At 49.8% G+C, this 17546-nt stretch overlaps 1 protein-coding gene across 2 annotated transcripts in view; it reads left to right on the top strand.

Annotated features, from left to right (window-relative positions):
• Positions 1 to 17546, top strand: part of REXO1 (RNA exonuclease 1 homolog) — a 41316-nt gene that overhangs the window by 18953 nt on the left and 4817 nt on the right. For both annotated transcript variants that reach the window (XM_081895405.1, XM_081895406.1), the window contains exons 4-14: positions 1042 to 1273; positions 4895 to 5052; positions 6986 to 7123; positions 9425 to 9548; positions 10452 to 10571; positions 11396 to 11533; positions 11930 to 12043; positions 13588 to 13661; positions 14953 to 15063; positions 16682 to 16797; positions 17276 to 17414. In XM_081895405.1, coding sequence (XP_081751531.1) covers positions 1042 to 1273; positions 4895 to 5052; positions 6986 to 7123; positions 9425 to 9548; positions 10452 to 10571; positions 11396 to 11533; positions 11930 to 12043; positions 13588 to 13661; positions 14953 to 15063; positions 16682 to 16797; positions 17276 to 17414 — 1464 coding nt within the window. The remainder of the gene's footprint in view (positions 1 to 1041; positions 1274 to 4894; positions 5053 to 6985; positions 7124 to 9424; positions 9549 to 10451; positions 10572 to 11395; positions 11534 to 11929; positions 12044 to 13587; positions 13662 to 14952; positions 15064 to 16681; positions 16798 to 17275; positions 17415 to 17546) is intronic.

Raw genomic sequence — 17546 nt, 5'->3', positions numbered from 1 at the left:
CATCCGCGGGCCAGATTTAGAAGGCGATTGGGCCAAATCTGGCCCACGTGCCTTAGGTTGCCTACCCCTGCGTTAAAACATGGACAGGATTTTAACCCCACTTAGGTTGCCTAACCTTGCACTACAAAGCCCATCCTCCGTCCCCAGTGGCTGATGGGAGGTGGAGTCCCCGGACATCTAGAGCCCTGTGCAAATTTAGCCAGGCGCATTTTGCATATATAATAATAATAATTTTTATTTATACCCCCCCCCCCAGCCAAGGGCGGGCTCAGGGCGGCTAACAAGCAATAATAAAAACAAGTTGAATGAATACAACTTTAAAAAAGAATAAAATACAACATTAAAATATTGAAATGTTAAAATGTAGCCTCATCACAGGAGGAGAAATGAAAATGGAAAAAGAAAGAGGGGGAGGGAATCAAATTGGCTCCAAGCCAAAGGCCAGGCGGAACAACTCTGTCTTACAGGCCCTGCGGAAAGAAATCAGATCCTGCAGGGCCCTGGTCTCATGAGGCAGAGCGTTCCACCAGGCCGGAGCCAGTGTTGAAAAGGCCCTGGCTCTGGTTGCAGCCAATCTAACTTCCTTAGGGCCCAGGACCACTAGGGTGTTGCTATTTATGGACCTTGAGGCTCTCCGTGGGGCAGACCGGGAGAGGCGGTCCCGTAGGTACGAGGGTCCTAGGCCGTGAAGGGCTTTAAAGGTCAAAAGCAGCACCTTAAATCTGACCCTGTACTTCACTGGGAGCCAGTGCAGCTAGAAAAGCACTGGGTGAATATGCTCCCATGGCAGAGACCCCGTGAGGAGCCTCGCTGCAGCATTCTGCACCCGCTGGAGTTTCTGGGACAGCTTCAAGGGCAGCCCCGCATAGAGCGAATTACAGTAGTCAAGCCTGGAGGTGACCGTCGCATGGATCACTCTGGATCATTAAGTGGGCGGGGCTGACCTTCCTGCCCCTTCCTTTATAATTGGCTCAAACTCTGGCCTCGGTTTGCCGCCCCCTGTCTTGTCGGTGCCAACCAACCCCCTTCCTCTCCGCGCAGGCCGAGGCCCCGACCAAGCCCGTCTTCCGCCCGTACCGGCCCCCAACGGCCCAAGAGGTGTGCTACCAGCGGATCCAGCTGGCCCAGAAGCAGGCGGCCCAGCTGGCCCGGAAGCTGCCCCCCACACGGCCGTCTCCGGCACCCCCGAGACCCTCCGTGGCAATGCACAAAGGGGAGAAGAAACGGATAGCTCACGTGCCCAACGCGGCTCTTCCTGCAGTCTCCAAGTGCGGTAAGCTTCTCTGCTACAAAGGGTGGGGATCTTCCTTTCTGAGTGACAGGCCTATTTCAACATCTGGTAGAGCATGGCGTTTTGTTTTTTGTGTGTGTAATGGTCACACGTGTTTTGGGAGGACACTCCCATCTTAAGATTCAAAGTGATGGCGACTGTTCTCTGTTTCCTTAAGAAAATGCGGAGTGCCCTTCAGGGTTAAAGAAAGAGAAGAATAGTGCAAAAAGTATAAGGATAGAGGTAATCTACATTAAGGTAAAGGGACCCCTGACCATTAGGTCCAGTCGTGGCCGACTCTGGGGTTGCAGTGCTCATCTAGCTTTAGTGGCCGAGGGAGCCGGCGTACAGCTTCCGGGTCATGTGGCCAGCAGGACTAAGCCGCTTCTGGCGAACCAGAGCAGCGCATGGAAACGCCGTTTGCCTTCCCACCGAAGCGGCACCTATTTATCTACTTGCACTTTGACGTGCTTTTGAACTGCTAGGTGGGCAGGAGCAGGGACCGAGCAACGGGAGCTCACCCCGTCGCGGGGATTCGAACCGCTGACCTTCTGATCAGCAAGTCCTAGGCTCTGTGGTTTAACCCACAGCGCCACCTGCGTCCCCATATTACACCCCTCCAAACTACATCACTCATACATCACGGTTACATCATGAAAGGGGAGGTCTGGTGGCCGTAATCTGAGCATCCTGGACCCTGCCCCATGGTTCCCCTTGCCCTCCACCAAACACCCATCAAGTGGAACAAAAAATATATTCACATTTCCCTGTTTCCCAGCCAAGTTAATCCCACCCTTTTGTCTTCATCTGGGTTTGTTATTTCTGGAATGGCTACCTGTCTGGCACTCAGGTATCAGGAGGTTCGTAAACGAGAAAAAGGAAAACAGAACAATCAGAATGACAGGGTAATAATAAAAAAGGTAAAGGGACCCATGACAGTTAGGTCCAGTCGTGGCCGACTCTGGGGTTGCGGTGCTCATCTCGCTTTACTGGCCGAGGGAGCCGGCGTACAGCTTCCGGGTCATGTGGCCAGCAGGACTAAGCTGCTTCAGGTGAACCAGAGCAGCACACGGAAACACTGTTTACCTTCGCTGTGGCTTAAACCACAGAGCCTAGGACTTGCCGATAAGGAGGTTGGCGGTTCGAATCCCCGCAATGACGGGGTGAGCTCCCGTTGCTCAGTCCCTGCTCCTGCCAACAAATCTACATTAGACACAACAATTTAGAAAGAGTAAAAATTCCAAGGTCTTAGAACAAAGGAAGGAAGTCAATATGTGTCAATATGTGACTTAACGATCAGAATGATGATACGGTTTTATTTGTAGATGTGCGTTTTTCTTTTTTGTTTTGTTTTCCCCCCCTCATGTTTTGCTTTGCTTGTTTGTACTGTTTTATTTTGGCTTCAATGTTTGTAATTTTTGTTGTAACTTTGTTGTAACTCAGTCCCAGCTCCTGCCAACCTAGCAGTTCAAAAGCACATCAAAGTGCAAGTAGATTAATAGGTACCGCTTCGGCGGGAAGGTAAACAGCATTTCCGTGTGCTGCTCTGGTTCGCCAGAAGCGGCTTAGTCCTGCTGGCCACATGACCCGGAAGCTGTACGCCGGCTCCCTCGGCCTGTAAAGCGAGATGAGCGCCGCAACCCCAGAGTCGGCCATGACTGGACCTAATGGTCAGGGGTCCCTTTACCTTTTACCTAACACATGTTTTGGGAGGACACCCCCATCTTAAGATTCAAAGTGATTGCAACTGTTCTGTGTTTCCTTAAGAAAATGCGGAGTGCCCTGATGGGATCTGCGGGATCCACTCTAGCTCCACTCTGCCCACCTCAGCCCTGATCTCTCCCAATTGCTCACCCAATAATCGTCCCACTGATGCCAACAATCAGTGGGGTTTTCCGCAGTCCCTTTGCCGCATTGCGTTCTGTTCGTCTTCCCCCTTATCTTGCGCCAGTTTAAGTAAACATTGCATTCCATTCCCACGCTGTTTCCAGTTTCACTTTTACAGCCGACGCCACACGGACAGGACAGAGAGGTAAGAGTAATATAAAACAATTATTATTATTTTTTAAGAAGCAGGAGCGATCTCATCCGTGGTGTGAACTTTAGTTAATTACAGAGAAACAGGATAAGCTTTTTTTTTTGCTTTGTTTTTCCTTGCCTGTTAAAATTAACGCCTCTTCTTTACGCCAGCAGTCAATTTGCGTTGCGGATGAGAATTACCGTATTTTTTGCTCTATAAGACTCACTTTTTCCCTCCAAAAAAGTAAGGGGAAATGTTTGTGCGTCTTATGGAGCGAGTGCAGGCAAGAGGGATTGCTGCTTTCACTGCGCAGCGATCCCTCTTGCTGTTCTGGCTTCTGAGATTCAGAATATTTTTTTCCTTGTTTTCCTCCTCCAAAAACTAGGTGCATCTTGTGGTCTGGTGCATTTCATAGGTGAAAAATACGGTAATCTGCAGGGATATCGCTTCAGTTGTAATTAGTTCCAGTCTCAAAAAAAGTTAAAAGGAGGGAGTTTTTGCTGATGCCCTAAGGGGGCGAACCTTGAGGGTTATTATGCAGTGTCTTGCCGCGATGGCAGTCACTCTCACTACGAGATAGTCCTCCGTATCCGAAAACAGCTTCTTCCTCCGGTGTGACGAACGGCTCCTTCAGAGCATAGGAGGCGAATCCCATTTAATCTCCCTGTCTGCACAGGGAGAGAGTATGTCACCAGGATCTTCGCCCTGGGTATCATAAATTGCCGCGTAGTTATCTCTCTCGGCATGGCAGTCGATAACTAGTCAGGCGCCTCTACTCCCCGAAGGAGATATTATGGAAGTTTCCAAAATTGCTGGGGGTGGGGGATGCATAGAGAAAAGTTTTGTGTTCCTCTCTCGTTTTTTATTATTATTTGATTTTAATAAGTATAATCATAAAACAACAAAAAATTCAAGATCCAACTATCGAGATTGCTCTGAATCTCCTGACTTCCGCACACCTCCCTTCCCTGGGTCCTAACGATAATATTTACAACTTCATATCAACACTTACCCAAATTTTTATCCTTCCAAATTATCCATACTTTACAAGTGTGGTTAAAATCCTGCCCATGTTTTAACCCAGGGGTAGGCAAACTAAGGCCCGTGAGCCGGATGCGGCCCAATCGACTTCTCAGTCCGGCCCGTGGTCGATCCAGGAATCAGCATGTTTTTACATGAGTAGAATGTGTCCTTTGATTTAGAATGCATCTCTGGGTTATTTGTGGGGCATAGGAATTCGTTCATTTTCCACCCCAAAAGTATAGTCCGGCCCCCCACATGGTCTGAAGGACGGTGGACCGACCCACAGCTACCGATGGATTGATTGATTGTGTGACTGCAGTATACTGTTTATTGCTTTCATTTTATGGATCAGTGGTCTGGTTAGATAGTAAAATTCATGTTAAATTGCAGTTTTAGGGGTTGTTTTTAAAAGTCTGGAACGGATTAATCTATTTCAACTGGAAAGCGAGCTTTGGTTTTGGAACGCCTTGGTTTTTGAATGGAATTTGCGGAACGGATTAAGTTTGAGAACCAAGGTACCACTGTATGGGTTTAGCTCTAGATGTTAGGTTTATCATGTTTTCTGCTTGCTTGCCCCCCAGCCCTAGGAGGCCTCAAGAAAACCGCTCCGCCTGGCAGCACAGCGTCTCCCAACGGGGCCGAAGCCCTATCCCTGAAAGCCCGCACGCTCGCTGGGATGGCGTCCAAGACGACCAACACGAACGTCCCCAAAAGGATAGCCCACGCTCCCACACTGCAGGTACAGATTCTCTCCACTCCCTGCCCCCCCCCCCAGAATTGCTTCACAAGGGAGCACGCAGAACGCGGGGGGCAGACTGTTTTCTGTGTCTTGCCCGGGCTTCTGTCAAAAATGGGTTGTGAAATGCGCTGGGCTGCATAGAATTGTAGATAGGCATCGTTGGAAGTAGTGAAGTGATAATAGGGCTTTCTAGATGAGCACCAGCACTTTGAATTGTGCTTGGAAACGTACTGCAAGCCAGTGGAGATCCTTTAGGACTGGAGTTATATGGTACCGGCAGCTGCTCCCAGTCACCAGTCTAGCTGCCGTCTTCTGGATTAATTGCAGTTTCCGGGTCATCTTCAAAGGTGGCCTCATGTAGAGCGCATGGCAGTAGTCCAAGCGGGAGATAACCAGAGCATTCACCACTCTGGCCAGACAGTCTGTGGGCAGGTAGGGTCTCATCCTGCGTACTAGATGGAGCCGGTAGACAGCCGCCCTGGACGCAGAATGGACCTGCACCTCCATGGACTCCCAGGCTGTGCGACCTCTGCCTGGCTCCCTGCACAACCTCTCTTCTCGCAGGGAGGGAACCGCCAGAAGGTCCTCAGGAGATGGACCCCGGTGTCCAGGCTTGACAATGTTGGCACCAACACTTTGAATTGTGCTTGGAGACATCCTGGGAGCCAATGTAGGTCTTTCAGGACCAGTGTTATATGGTTTTGGCAGCCACTCCTAGTCCCCAGTCTAGCTGCCGCATTCTGGATTAATTGTAGTTTCCGTGTCACCTTCAAAGGTGGCCCCACGTAGAGCGCATGGCAGTAGTCCAAGCGGGAGATAACCAGAGCATGCACCACTCTGGCCAGACAGTCCGCGGGCAGGTAGGGTCTCATCCTGCGTACCAGATGGAGCTGCCCTGGACACAGAACTGACATGCGTCTCCATGGACAGCTGTGAGTCCAGAATGACTCCCAGGCTGTGCGACCTCTGCCTAGCTCCTAAAAGTCAGGTAGTTGTTTATCTCTTTGGCATCTGATGGGAGGGCGTTCCAACAGGGCAGGGGCCACCACCGAGAAGGCCCTCTGCCTGGTTCCCTGTAACCTCACTTCTTGCAGGGAGGGGACCGTCAGAAGGCCCTCGGAGCTGGACCCTGGTGTACGAGCTGAACAATCAGGGTGGAGATGCTCCTTAGGTCAGGAGAGGGACTGTCTGGCAGGGCTTTCTGAGGTTTCCAAAACACAGTTCCCATCCTCACCTCACCGTTGGCTAGGCTGGAGCCTAGAAGGCAGCTGTTTTTCCAAACCCGTTTGGAAATCACTTTAGCCCTTGTGCGGCAAAGTCCAGTGTCTCAACCGTGCCTGTGTGCCTTAATAATAATAATAATAATAATAATAATAATAATAATAATAATAATTATAATTATAATTATAATTATAATTTATTTATACCCTGCCCATCTGGCTGGGTTTCCCCAGCCACTCTATTTGTTTAATAACCTATTAAACATTAAAAGAGGGCTGCCTTCAGATATCTTCTAAATGTTTGGTAGTTGTTGTTCTCTTTGACATCTGATGGGAGGGCGTTCCACAGGGCGGGCGCCACCACCGAGAAGGCCCTCTGCCTGGTTCCCTGCAACTTGGCTTCTCGCAGCGAGGGAACCGCCAGAAGGTCCTGGACCTCAGTGTCCGGGGAGCCTTCAGCTCCCCTTCATCTCCTCCCCGCCCCTCTTTCATCTTCACAACAGCCTTGCGAGGTAGGCTGGACCCAAGATGACTGCTTAGCTGCCCAAGGTCACCCAACATGACCGAGCATGAGGATCTGAACCCAGGTCTCCCAGTCTCGCGGGCCAGTCGCACATGCCATAGCCCCACAGATCCCAGTAGCCTGTTGGGAAAAGGGGCGGGCGATGCGTCAGCCGAATTCCTCAGGCGAATCTCTCCTCCTCCTCCCCCAGAGTGCTACTTTGAAAAGGCCAGTGATCCCCACCGAATTCGGGGCAAAGGTTCCCACTAACATCCGGCAGAGATACCTCAACCTCTTCATCGACGAGTGCCTGAAGTCGTGCACCTCGCAGCAGGAAGCGTTCGACAAGGTTCGTACCTTTGAGGAATAATAATAATAATAATTTATTATTTATACCCCGCCCATCTGGCTGGGCTTCCCCAGCCACTCTGAGGGGCGGCTTCCAACAAAATATTAAAATGCAGTAATGCATCAAACGTTAAAAGCTTCCCTAAACAGGGCTGTCTTCAGATGTCTTCTAAAAGTCTGGTAGTTGTTTATCTCTTTGACATCTGACGGGTGGGCGTTCCACAGGGAGGGCGCCACCACCGAGAAGGCCCTCTGCCTGCTTCCCTGCAACCTCGCTTCTCGCAATGAGGGAACCGCCAGAAGGCCCTCGGCGCTGGACCTCAGTGTCTGGGTAGAACGATGGGTGTGGAGATGCTCCTTCAGATTTACTGGACCGAGGAGCGGGGGGGTTATTTGGGGTGGGGTACGGAAAGAATTCTGGATGCTTAATAGCTTGCCGCTCATTTACGGGAAGACCAACACACCCTGCCCAACCGCTGCACCTCTTGGGTGACTTTCTTCCGCATCACAGCTCCCGTTGTCCTCCGCCTTGGCTGTGTTGGCTCAGGCTCCCGGGAATTATAGTCCCAATTATCTGTTAAGACCCTGGAGTGGCTGAGTGTGAACCTAGGATTGGTGGGAGGAAGAACTGGGAACGGAGTGAGTGAACAAAATCGACCATCTTTCTACAGTGGTGCCTCGCAAGACGAAAATAATCCGTTCCGTGAGTCTCTTCATCTAGCGGTTTTTTCGTCTTGCGAAGCAACCCTATTAGCGGCTTAGCGCTATTAGCGGCTTAGCGGCTATTAAAGGCTTAGCGGCTAAAAGGCTATTAGCAGCTTAGCGTCCTAGAAAAAGGGGGGGGGAGCGAAAAGACTCGCAAGACGTTTCCGTCTTGCGAAGCAAGCCCATAGGGAAATTCGTCTTGCGAAGCGCATCGAAAAATGGAAAACCCTTTCGTCTAGCGGGTTTTTCGTCTTGTGAGGCACCACTGTATTTTTATTTGCCACTTTTTACACCAAAGCATCTCAAAGAGACTTGGGAGTAGAATCGCAGAATGGAAGAGTTGGAAAGGGACCCCCAGGGATCATCCATTCCAGCCCTCTTGCAGTGCGGGAATCTCAGCTAAAGCATCCATGACAGAGGGCCGCCCAACCTCTGCTTAAAGGCCTCCAAGGAAGGAGAGTCCACCACCTCCGTCCCACGGTCGAACAGCTCTTTTTTTTTATAGAATATTTATTAAGATTTTTTATAGTAATACAATAAAAATAAAAGAAAAAGGAAAAAGTAACAAAAATACAAAATAAAAATAATTAAAAACACACAGATTTTACATTGCTTATTTTCCTTTAGCTTGTTTCCCGGACCTCCTCATACCTCCCTTTTTTGTTTTCCACTTCAGATTGTTGGTTCAGCAAATCCTTACCATTAAATTTTTACCTATTTCTAACCCTCCCCCCCCCCCCCGTATTCTCTTAAAGCTTTACAGCTGGAAACCACTTAATTTCTATCCAACATCATTCTAACATTCATTAATTTTACAATATTTCTGTAGGTAGTCTTTAAATTTCTTCCAATCTTCTTCCACCGACTCTTCTCCCTGGTCCCGGATTCTGCCAGTCAACAGCTGACAGCTGGTCGAACAGCTCTTACTGCCAGAGAGTTTCCCCCGATAACTTAGTCTGGATCTCCTTCCTCGTATATCTTGAAGCCACGGGTTCGAGTCCTAGCGAAACATACCCAGCACCTTCAACTGTTCCTCGCCAGGCTTAGTTTCCAGACCCCTTGACCGCATATTTTAATATCTAGGAAATAATAACAGGAAATAACAACAGGGAACAAAGCCAGAAGTAAGCACTAAAGAACATAAAGAACATAAAAATCCTCACCTGTAGAGCTATGTAAAAAGGTATGAGATATCTGTACCTGTAGAGATATGTAAAAAGATATGTAAAAACACTTCACCAGCAAACAGATGAGCTTTCCGGCCCTCGAGCCACCTGCAGAAACGAAGCCCGTTTTGCAGAAGGGCGGTATTTATTCAGTGTGGTGTAGTGGTTAAGAGCGGTCGCCTCGTAATCTGGGGAACCGGGTTCGCTTCCCCGCTCCTCCACCTGCAGCTGCTGGGTGACCTTGGGCCAGTCACACTTCTCCGAAGTCTCTCAGCCCCACTCACCTCACAGAGTGTTTGTTGTGGGGGAGGAAGGGAAAGGAGAATGTGAGCCGCTTTGAGACTCCTTTGGGTAGTGATAAAGCGGGATATCAAATCCAAACTCTTCTTCTTCTTCATTCATTTCTCCGGCCAACGATGTGCCGTCCACAGGCCCTGGCGGAGGAGAAGGTGGTCTACGACCGCAGCACCAGCCGCAACATCTACCTGAACGTGGCAGTGAATACCTTGAAGAAGCTGCGCAGCGCCCTTCCCAGCCCCGCGCATGATGCTCGCAGTGCGTATCTTTCCTTGCTTGCTGCTTTTGTAAGGTTATTATTATTAAGGTAAAGGGACCCCTGACCATTAGGTCCAGTCGTGGCCGACTCTGGGGTTGCGGCGCTCATCTCGCTTTACTGGCCGAGGGAGCCGGCGTACAGCTTCCAGGTCATGTGGCCAGCATGACTGAGCCGCTTCTGGCGAACCAGAGCAGCGCACGGAAACGCTGTTTACCTTCCCGCCGGAGTGGTACCTATTTATCTACTTGCACTTGATGTGCTTTCGAACTGCTAGGTTGGCAGGAGCTGGGACCGAGCGACAGGAGCTCACCCCGTCATTGCGGGGATTTGAACCGCCGACCTTCTGATCGGCAAGTCCTAGGCTCTGGTTTAACCCACAGTGCCACCTGCGTCCCTTTTTATTATTAGTAGTATTTATTTATACATACATACATACATGCCCCACCTATCTGGCTGGGTTTCCCCAGCCACTCTGGGCGGCTTCCAACAAAATACTAAAATACAATGATTCAAATATTAAAAGCTTCCCTAAACAGGGCTGCCTTCAGATGTCTTCTAAAAGTCAGATAGCTGTTTATTTCCTTGACATCTGATGGGAGGGTGCCACCACCGAGAAGGCCCTCTGCCTGGTTCCCTGTAACCTCACTTCTTGCAGGGAGGGAGCCGCCAGAAGGCCCTGGGAACTGGACCTCAGTGTCCACGCCATTGAGTAAAAACAGACCCAATTTAGCCGTGCTCATTCATTTCAGTGGGCCTGCTCTGAGCTACGGCCTGCTAACTGCATCCGATCCACGGGTGGTTGCGCAGAAATTCGCAGACTCGAGCGTCCCTGGCTGGAGCCTGCTTTCAGAAACGCTCACTAACATGCCCATTTCGTACCCGGCTCCTTTCCTCCTTCCCAGGGTTTGGCAACCGGAAACTGGTGTCTCACGAGGCCATGCTGGGGGGCAAACTGGCAGCCAAGACCAGCTTCACCTTGAACCGCTCTGCGGCTGCTCAGTTGCGGCCGGAGGACCTGAAAGGTAGGCTCCTCTTTGTCTCTTCTCTCTGTGTGTCTCTGTGTCTGCGCCCCCTTCCTTTCTGCCTTATGAGGCCCTCGGGGCCGTTTAATCCCTAAATCCAGAGCGAGGTAAAAAGGTAAAGGGACCCCTGACCAGTAGGTCCAGTCGTGGCCGACTCTGGGGTTGCGGCACTCATCTCACTTTATTGGCCAAGGGAGCCGGCGTACAGCTTCCGGGTCATGTGGCCAGCAGGACTAAGCCGCTTCCGGCGAACCAGAGTAGCGCACGGAAACGCCGTTTACCTTCCCGCCAGAGCAGTACCTATTTATCTACTTGCACTTTGACGTGCTTTCAAACTGCTAGGTTGGCAGGAGCAGGGACCGAGCAATGGGAGCTCACCCCGTTGCGGGGATTCGAACCGCCGACCTTCTGATCGGCAAGCCCAAGAGGCTCAGTGGTTTAGACCACAGCGCCACCAGCGTCCCTAAAGGTAAAGGTACCCCCTGACCATTAGGTCCAGTCGTGGCTGACTGGGGTTGCAGCGCTCATCTCGCTTTATTGGCCGAGGGAGCCGGCGTACAGCTTCCGGGTCATGTGGCCAGCAGGACTAAGCCGCTTCTGGCGAACCAGAGCAGCGCACGAAAACGCTGTTTACCTTCCCGCCGGAGTGGTGCCTATTTATCTACTTGCACTTTGACGTGCTTTCGAACTGCTAGGTGGGCAGGAGCAGGGACCGAGCAGAACACCACAAAACCTTTGCGATCCCTCTGAAATCAGGAGAGCAGGGGATAACGTCTCGGCTCAGCCGGTTTTATTGAGTGAGCCGATCTCTTTGCCACCCTCAGGGGCCTCCCTCTACCGCCGGCTGAAGGAGTACGTGTTGACGGAGGAGGACCTGAAGGAGCATGGGTACCCCCTACCGTGCCCCGAGACGTCTGGCCGCGCTGTCGTCTTCAACGCGGAGGAGAAGAAATCGACCGACGGTAAGCTCCGTGGGGAGAGGGGCAAGACCCGCAAGCGCTTCTGGCTTGGCGATCCTCATATCTATCGATCCGTTGCATTTGTAACCCCTCCTGTGTCATTTTCCTCCCCCCCGCTTTATCGCCAGTGATAACGCTGGGAGGTAGGTTGGGCTGAGAGGCAGGTTCACCCACTGAGCCGGGATTTGAACCCCATAAAAACAGGATTTTTTCCCCTTTGCAAAAGAAGCTGCACAACTGTGAGCTGATTTCCCCCAGAAAACAGGGCTTTTCCCCCTTTCCTCCTCTAAAATCTCGGTGCCTCTTATGTTCAGGTGTGTCTTATGGAGCGAAAAACACAGCAATTCATTGAATCTCTCTCTCTTTCTTTCTTTCTCCCTCCCTCCCCCAAATTTTTAGGCTCCTGCAGAGTTTGCTGCCGCTGCGGCACCGAGTACATGGTGACTCCGTCTGGGAACTGCGTCCGCAAGGAGGAATGCGTCCACCACTGGGGGAAGTTGCGCAAGCAGAGAGGTAGAGCGTTGCATTTGAGTTCCTTTCCTCCCGCAACTCATCCTTCCTCCGCAGGAGCTCAGAGAGTGGGTGTTTGCGGCGGTTTGCATCTTCCGCCCGCGCTCCACCTCCCTGCGCTGTTTCGTCTTTGCAACAACCTGTGAGAATTGCACTGAGCTGCTTCTTCTCGTGGCTTGGGAGTGGGGGTCCTGAGGGTCATTCAGCCTAACCCCAACACCCCTTGCAATGCCGGAATCTCAAAGCATCCATGACGGACCCAACCTCCGCTTATAAACCTCTGCGGAAGGAGAGTCCACAACCTCCCGTTTGCACATTTCTTAGAATTTCTACACCGCTTGGTTGTAAAAGCCTTTCCACCCCCCCCCCCAAAAAAACCCTCAAAGGGGTTTCCGAAGAGAATAGAACAGACATAGGCAAACTCGGCCCTCCAGATGTTTTGGGACTACAATTCCCATCATCCCTAGCTAACAGGACCAGTGGTCAGGGATGATGGGAGTTGTAGTCTCAAAATATCTGGAGTTTGCCTATGCCTGGAATAGAATAACCAAGTTATTGGTAAAAAAAAAGAGAGGCTGTTTTGAACATTCAGTGAAATGAAATGAAATCGGCAACAGGTTAAAGGAGACACTGACATTCTGCGTGTCTGGACAGACTCGCCTGAACGAAAATGTTTTTCGCAGGCACCGAAAAGAATTCAGCGAACCTTTTCCGCCTTGTTCAACAGGCAGGCAGAGGTCCTGGGTCCTGTGTTTGGATCCCTCCGCAGACCCTGAAACTTGCCAAGTCGCATTCTCTGAGGGTGGCCTACCTGGTAGGACTGTTGTACAAGGCTGAATACGGTTTGGTGTGAGGAAGGAATACATGGATTTTGAGTGTTTTGAGACACGGAGGGGATAGAACAAATACTTGTTGTCGTTTAGTTGTGTCCGCCTCTTGGTGAAACCCTGGACCAGAGCACGCCAGGCCCTCCTGTCTTCCACTGCCTCCCCCAGTTTGGTCAAACTCATGTTCGCAGCTTCGAGAACACTGTCCCACCATCTCGTCCTCTGTCGTCCCCTTCTCCTTGCGCCCTCCATCTTTCCCAACATCAGGGTCTTTTCCAGGGAGGTGGCCAAAGTCTTGGAGCCTCAGCTTCAGGATCTGTCCTTCCCGTGAGCACTCAGGGCTGATTTCCTTCAGAATGGATCGGTTTGATCTTCATGGGACTCTCCAGAGTCTCCTCCAGCACCAGAATGTACCGGACCAATTCAATTCCCCGACCTAGTCGTTGTGCAGCTTCGGCAAAGAGCCACTCTCTGAGCTTTGCTGTTTCCTCTTCCCTCCCCGGCTCCTTCCCCTTATTTATCTCATCCCTTTGGTTGTCAACAATCACCACCGTTACTATTAATTTAAAACCTTGAGTGCTTGAGAGAAAGTCAGGGTGCAAATATTGCGAGTAAGGACAGCCTCTGCGTATCATTCAGCTGGTACCTTCTGGGAAATGCCTTTTTGCTGATTCCTAAGCCACAGTGTCCTCCTTGCTCAAACTTTTCCCTCCCTTTCAGTTCCTGGTGGTTGGGAAACCCATTACAACTGCTGTTCGGGAGCGGTGGGCTCCCCCGGGTGCCAAGTCGCAAAAGTAAGTTACTTTCAAATTTCCGTGGTTTCCTTTTATCTTGCCTGTCCTCTGTCATGGAGCCCCAGGGGGTAGAAGCGTGGTCGTTAGATCTAGGCGCAGGTCGTAGTTCACTGGTAGAGCTCCTGCCCTGCAGGCAGAAGATCCTAGGCCCAGTCCTGCCCCAGGTAGGACTGGGAATGCCCCCTTGCTTGAAACCTTGGGGAGCCCTGCCGGTCCGTGTGAACGTCAGCCAGGTTGCTCCCCGGAGCAAGACGGTTTGAGCATCTTACTCCAATCCTGGTCTGACTGCACTGCCTACCAATTCGTTTCTGGGCTCAATTCAAAGTGCTGGTTTCGACCTATAAAGCCTTAAGCGGCTCAGGACCGCAATACCCCAAGGACCGCCTCTTTCCATTTGAACCGACCCGGACCCTGAGATCATCTTCTGAGGCCCTCCTTCGTGTGTCTCCTCCTCGAGAGGTCCAGAGGGTGGCAACACAAGAACGGGGCCTTCTCTGCAGTGGCTCCCCGTCTGTGGGAATGCTCTCCACAGGGAGGTTCACCTGGTGCCTTCATTATACACCTTTAGGCGCCAGGCACAAACGTTCCTTTTTAACCAGGCCTTTGGTTGATCTGTTTGGCATCCTATGCCCTTTTAAAATGTGGGGGGTTTTTTTGGGGGGGGCGTTATTGGGTTGTTAGGGACGCAGGTGGCGCTGTGGGTTAAACCACAGAGCCTAGGACTTGCCGATCAGAAGGTCGGCGGTTCGAATCCCCGCAATGACGGGGTGAGCTCCCGTTGCTCGGTCCCAGCTCCTGCAAACCTAGCAGTTCTAAAGCACACCAGTGCAAGTAGATAAATAGGTACCGCTCCGGCGGGAAGGTAAACTGCATTTCTGTGCGCTGCTCTGGTTCGCCAGAAGCGGCTTAGTCTCGCTGGCCACATGACCCGGAAGCTGTACGCCGGCTCCCTCAGCCAATAAAGCGAGATGAGCACCACAACCACAGAGTCGGTCACGACTGGACCTAATGGTCAGGGGTCCCTTTACCTTTACTTTATTGGGTTGTTGTTTTCATTTTTATTAGGTATTTTGTGTTTTTGTATCTTGATTTTATTCTCTGAGCTGCCCTGAGTATAGGGCGGTATATAAATTCTAATATGATGATGATAGACTGCCTTTAAGCCTGGAAGCTTCTCCATGAATTTGTCCCGATCCGCTTTCAAAGCCCATGTCCTCCTAAAGCCAGGCGAGGTGAAATAAGCCGCCTACCTTCTCTCTTTGCCCCTCTAATTTCCTCTTCCCTCTTTCAGCAACACGTTCACGACGGCAGGAAGGAGAGCTTGGAAGGTTTCGTGAAGACCTTTGAGAAGGTGCCCAGCGCGGACGGAAACCCGGGCATCTACGCCTTAGACTGCGAAATGGTTGGTGGAGCTGGAGTTGGTCATCTGCTGGGGCAGTTTCGAAAAACGATAGCCATTAAAATCAGCTCAAAAGAGGCTGCTTCTTTCATCTTTGAATGAGTCTCTGTCTGCCTATCGTGTCTGTTTTGAAAAAAGTTAACTAAAACCGTAGCTCTGTTCCTTAACTGCTGGGAAATACAGTGGAGCCTCAGAAGCCGAACACCTTTGAACTCGAACGTTTCGGCTCCTGAGTGGTCGAAACCCGGAAGTGAGTGTTCCGGTTTTTGAACGATTTTTGGAAGCCGAACGTCCGGCGCGGCTTCGAATTGGCTGTGGGACGGTTCTGGGAATCGAACACATTCTGTATTCTGTTTGATAACCAAGGCATGACTCAATCTATCTATCTATCTGTCTATCATCTATCTATCTATCTATCTATCTATCATCTATCTATCTATCTATCTATCTATCTATCTATCTATCTATCTATCTATCTATCTCTATAATCTATCTATCGATCATCTGTCTGTCTGTCTATCATCTATCTAGCTATCTAGCTAGCTATCTCTATCATCTATTTATCATCTGTCTGTCTGTCTATTTGTCTATCTATCTCTATCATCTATTTATCATCTCTGTCTGTCTATCTATCTATCTATCATCTGTCTGTCTGAACGTCTATCATCTATCTATCTATTTATCTCTATCATCTGTCTATCTATCTATCTATCTATCTATCTATCTATCTATCTATCTATCTATCTATCATCTATCTGTCTGTCTGTCTGTCTGTCTGTCATCTATCTATCTATCATCTCTATTATCTATTTATCACCTGTCTCTATGTCTGTCTATCTGTCTGTCTGTCTGTCTGTCTGTCATCTATCCATCTATCTATCATCTATCTATCATCTATCTATCTATCTATCTATCTATCTATCTATCTATCTATCTATCTATCATCTATCTATCTATCTATCTATCATCTATCTATCTATCTCTATCTATCTATCTATCTATCTATCTATCTATCTATCTATCTATCATCTATCTATCTATCTATATCTATCTATCTATCTATCTATCTATCTATCTATCTATCTATCTATCTATCCATCTATCTATCTATCATCTATCTATCATCTATCTATCTATCTATCTATCTATCTATCTATCTATCTATATCTATCTATCTATCTATCTATCTATCTATCTATCTATCTATCTATCATCTATCTATCTATCTATCTATCATCTATCTATCTATCTATCTATCTATCTATCTATCTATCTATCTATCTCTATCTATCTATCTATCTATCTATCTATCTATCTATCTATCTATCTATCATCTATCTATCATCATCATCTATCGTGTCTGTTCTAAAAAAAGATAACCAAAATCGTAGCTCTCTTCCTTAACCGCTGGGAAACAGAAGCAGCCTTGAAAGTTGTCAGAAATCTCTCCCTTCACCCCCCTTGATTCCTGCCTCTCTGGACCCCAAATCGGATTAATCTCTGGGTCGTTGAATCAGGCGAGGGTTTGGCGAATCGGGGATCAGGGCTGCCTGCAGAAAGGGAGGCTTCCTGAGACACCCCCCCCTCCAATATCTCTCTCTCCTTCTTCGGGTTCCCACAGTGTTACACTAAGCAAGGCCTGGAGCTGACTCGGGTCACGGTGATCAACTCGGAGCTGAAAGTCGTCTATGACACCTTCGTCAAGCCTGACCACAAAGTCGTGGACTACAACACTCGGTGAGAATGCTTTCCTTTTTCCTTTCTCCTTCTGTGCTGGAACTCCTATTTGGGGACTTGCCTGGCTTTTCCCCGGCCCACGTAGGACCAGTCTGGATAGTTGGCCTTGGTGAAGATTTGACGTTTTCATCCCCAAAAAGTTTTTGATTTGAGTTTCCGCTGAAAGGAGGCTGTATTTTAATGTTGTATTTTAATCTTGTTTTTAAGTTGCGTTTCAATCAATTGTTTTTATACCTGGTGTTAGCCACCCTGAGCCCGGTCTTGGGGAGGGCAGGGTATAAATAAAATTTATTATTATCATCATCATCAATCTTTATTACGGTCCAGAGACCCAACAAATCATTACAAATCAATACACAATTCAGACAGCCTACCTCCAGGTTAAACAACACCTTGACCAAGCGGCAATTTTGTACGACTGCCTGCGCAAAGGCGAGTATTCCCATTTCCTTGACGACGTTGATCTTTGCCTCCGCAGGTTTTCCGGCGTGACGGAGGCGGACCTGGAGAACGCCTCCATCACCTTGCGGGACGTCCAAGCCGTCCTCCTGAGCATGTTCAGCTCGGACACGATCCTGATCGGACACAGCCTGGAAAGCGACCTGTTTGCGCTGAAGGTAACGGGACAGTTCTGGCGGGGCAGTTCTGCTTGGCCTGGGGAAAGCCAGGCAGCGATGTATCAGCCGCAGGGTGGGCTGGGGTCCTTTCCCCCCTTTGAGCGGCTTAACAGAGGAGTCTGTGCCCCCCAC

Source organism: Podarcis melisellensis (assembly GCF_964234715.1).
Source record: "Podarcis melisellensis genome assembly, chromosome: 18".
In the NCBI taxonomy this organism is placed as follows: Eukaryota; Metazoa; Chordata; class Lepidosauria; order Squamata; family Lacertidae; genus Podarcis; species Podarcis melisellensis.
Note: the sequence above shows the minus strand (reverse complement) of the source record. Positions and strands in the feature narration are given on the sequence as shown.